The 1,694-nt window shown below is 36.6% G+C and overlaps 1 protein-coding gene across 1 annotated transcript; it reads right to left on the reverse strand.

The window, feature by feature from the left end:
• Window positions 1-229: 229 nt before the first annotated feature.
• Window positions 230-1,422, reverse strand: LOC112095249 (the record flags this gene model as incomplete). Its single annotated transcript, XM_024176929.1, has 3 exons — window positions 230-783; window positions 925-969; window positions 1,291-1,422. Coding segments are annotated over 3 exons (731 nt in total), but the record flags the coding sequence as incomplete, so codon positions are not given.
• Window positions 1,423-1,694: the final 272 nt, after the last annotated feature.

Below are 1,694 nucleotides of genomic sequence, written 5' to 3' on the forward strand. Positions count from 1 at the left end.
GAAAACATTTTTACTGTGAATCTCGAAGAATTTAATATCAATATTATTTAAATATCACTATTTTAACTTCAAATAGATAAATTTTTTTGTCAACTTTTTGGATACCAGTATTTTTCTTTTAAACCTTATGTCCTCATGAAATTTTGGTTCACGATTGAAAAAATTTTGATGTACTAAAACAGAGAAATGAAGCTGAGTGAGAGTAGTACTAGAGGCAAAATGAACAGACCTTAAACCATTGAATCTCAGACTGCATACGAAGGGCTTCCCCAGGCCTATCCCTCAAAGAATACTCTCCCAAATAAGCCGCTTTGTGCAAAATACTGTCACCATCTGCGTTGATCTTCCTCCTCAGCCTCGAAATTGGAATGTGCGAAGATTGGAGGAGCTCTAATATTTCTGCTCTTCGATATCTCGCTGCGACATGGAATATGTTCTCATTTCTTTGGTTTACATGCTCGATCGCCTGCGGATACACTTTCAGTATGGCCTCCACTATCTCCATGATCCCATTTCTTGCTGCTGCAATGAGCGGAGTCTCGAACCGAAAACTAGTTTCGGAAGCTGCGTGAGACCTAGAAGAGCCGGCGTCTTCTTCATCATCTTTGTCAGCTTCTTCTGCATCATCTTTTTCATGCACAGGAAGGTGGATTTTTTCATCCGGGGCGCCTCCAAAGTTTCCACCAATCCATGATAAATCCTGTTTGGCAAGAATATTGAGAAGCTCCAGCACTTTGCTTTGCTTCTTCTTTATGTCCCACAGTTTTCCAATGGCTGGCAATACTTTTGATTGCCAATCATGACAGAGAGCAAAAAATATCAGGTGATCATCTTTCAGCAAATTGACAAAGTATTTGATATTTGATGTTCACAAACATTTTTTGTGTTCTAGCAGAAATCCACAAGAGAATTACGGAGACAAACCTAGAGCTGCGCCCCTCCAAAAATTACAGTAAGCTTTTAAGGTCCCTGAAAGTTTCGACTCAAATTGATTAGAACACAAATTGGAAATTTCTATTTATAAGTTAGATTTGGATTCTTGAACAAAATTGGAACTTTCTATGATTATTGTCTTTAACATTAAGACAATATTTAGCCACTAGTTCAAAACAAAGTAAAGTGAAATTCTCAATCCCTCTTAGACCCTTTTGAAACAAAATATTCAGATTACATCAGTTCCTCCAAATAAGTAATCCTCAAACCATATCTTTGATCTTTCAACCAAAATTACTACGGTAAAAGAGAATTTTTCAGGACTTTTTGTACGTATGAAATGTTTGCCTCAATTACCAGTAGGTTGGTTTACTTGGCTATATCCCTGGAGAGGTTTCCTTCCATGGCCACTTTCCAAATCTTCCTCTTTACTCGAGGCGGGCTGCGGTACTATATCATCGAGTTTCTGATCATCCTTTTGAGGAAGGCCTATTAGGAGAAACAAGTATGAAGGAAGGATGTTTATCAATGAGGGTAGAAAACCACAGGGAAAAATGCTTGAATCTGGTAAAAGCTAGAAAGGTAGGTAAATTTTTTTTGATAGAAAGAAAAGGTACGTAAATTTTAGATGCATGATAATTCAAATATTTATTAGTTACTTCAAATATTCATCAGACTATATTATTTCACCAGAATTACTAGAGTAATAGAGTCTTTTTAGTTCTTTTAGCAAGCATCCATACAAGTTTTACTTTCCAGAT

Source organism: Morus notabilis, unplaced genomic scaffold (genome assembly GCF_000414095.1).
Source record: "Morus notabilis unplaced genomic scaffold, ASM41409v2 C11438661, whole genome shotgun sequence".
NCBI classification, from domain to species: domain Eukaryota; kingdom Viridiplantae; phylum Streptophyta; class Magnoliopsida; order Rosales; family Moraceae; genus Morus; species Morus notabilis.